General features: G+C 40.3%; 1 protein-coding gene across 1 annotated transcript in view; it reads right to left on the reverse strand.

Moving 5' to 3' along the window:
• Positions 1-367, reverse strand: part of GHRHR (growth hormone releasing hormone receptor) — a 22948-nt gene extending 22581 nt beyond the window's left edge. Inside the window, exon 1 of the mRNA XM_017828645.1 lies at positions 311-367. Coding sequence (XP_017684134.1) covers positions 311-367 — 57 coding nt within the window. The remainder of the gene's footprint in view (positions 1-310) is intronic.
• Positions 368-961: the final 594 nt, after the last annotated feature.

Below are 961 nucleotides of genomic sequence, written 5' to 3' on the forward strand. Positions count from 1 at the left end.
AAACAACAAAAAAAAAAAAAAAAAAAAAAAAAAGAGGAATTCTGCCAATTATGTTGTTTCTCTACAGTGAGTGTGGGATAAGAAAGCAGTGAAATGAATTGATATAAAGATCCTGCAGTGTGTGTCCCCTCTGGTACTGCTCACACTTTTCATAACATCTTGCCTTGTTTAAGCAGAATCCAAAGCAAATAAAGAGAAAAGAGAAAGAAGCCGTATCTGCCCATCTGCTCCAAGGAGGAAATAAACAATTATCGAAACACAACAAAGTCAAAGTTTTGTTTGTTTGGTTTTTTTCCATGCAATTACTTACAAGCACTGCCAGACTCAGGGTGTGCAGAGCACAGAGGTACAAAGCACAAGAGTTCATGTTCCAAAGCAAGAGTCAGACTTCACTCCCTCAGCCTTTCTCAGCATCTCTCACCTGCTTTTCGACCTCTCTTTCTCCCCCCAGTTGCAGGTTTGAAGCATTTATCTTTTTGCACAGAAGTGACGTAACAGGACAGTGGAGTGGGAAATAAATATTAACAATTCTCCAAGCTGTGTTTGAGCTTTCCAACTTTTTGACTTTCTGCATTCTCAGTGACTGGACTGGACGAATTGAGTGATTGATGACAAGGTTATGGGAATCCTACTTCCTGGCAAGACCCCTGATTGTTTCTTTAAACCCAAAATCATTTTAGGAGCTGTAAATGTTGCTAATCCTGTATTGAACAACACTTCTGGCACAAGAGAAACCCTATCCTAACAGCTAATGTTGATGTCAATTTATTCTAATTCACATTTTTCAGTGCAGCTCCAGTGTATCTGTGTGTGGGTGTAGTGACCATGGTGCTGCACTTTAAAACACAGGATCAAAAGCTACTCACAGGCATGTGAACAAAAATTCTGCTGGGTGCCTGCTGGACATTGATTTGAAGGCAAAATTCACAAGGGATCCTTCCCACTTTGCTTGAGACTTCTG

This window comes from Lepidothrix coronata, unplaced genomic scaffold, assembly GCF_001604755.1.
Source record: "Lepidothrix coronata isolate B3197 unplaced genomic scaffold, Lepidothrix_coronata-1.0 Scaffold151, whole genome shotgun sequence".
NCBI lineage: Eukaryota > Metazoa > Chordata > Aves > Passeriformes > Pipridae > Lepidothrix > Lepidothrix coronata.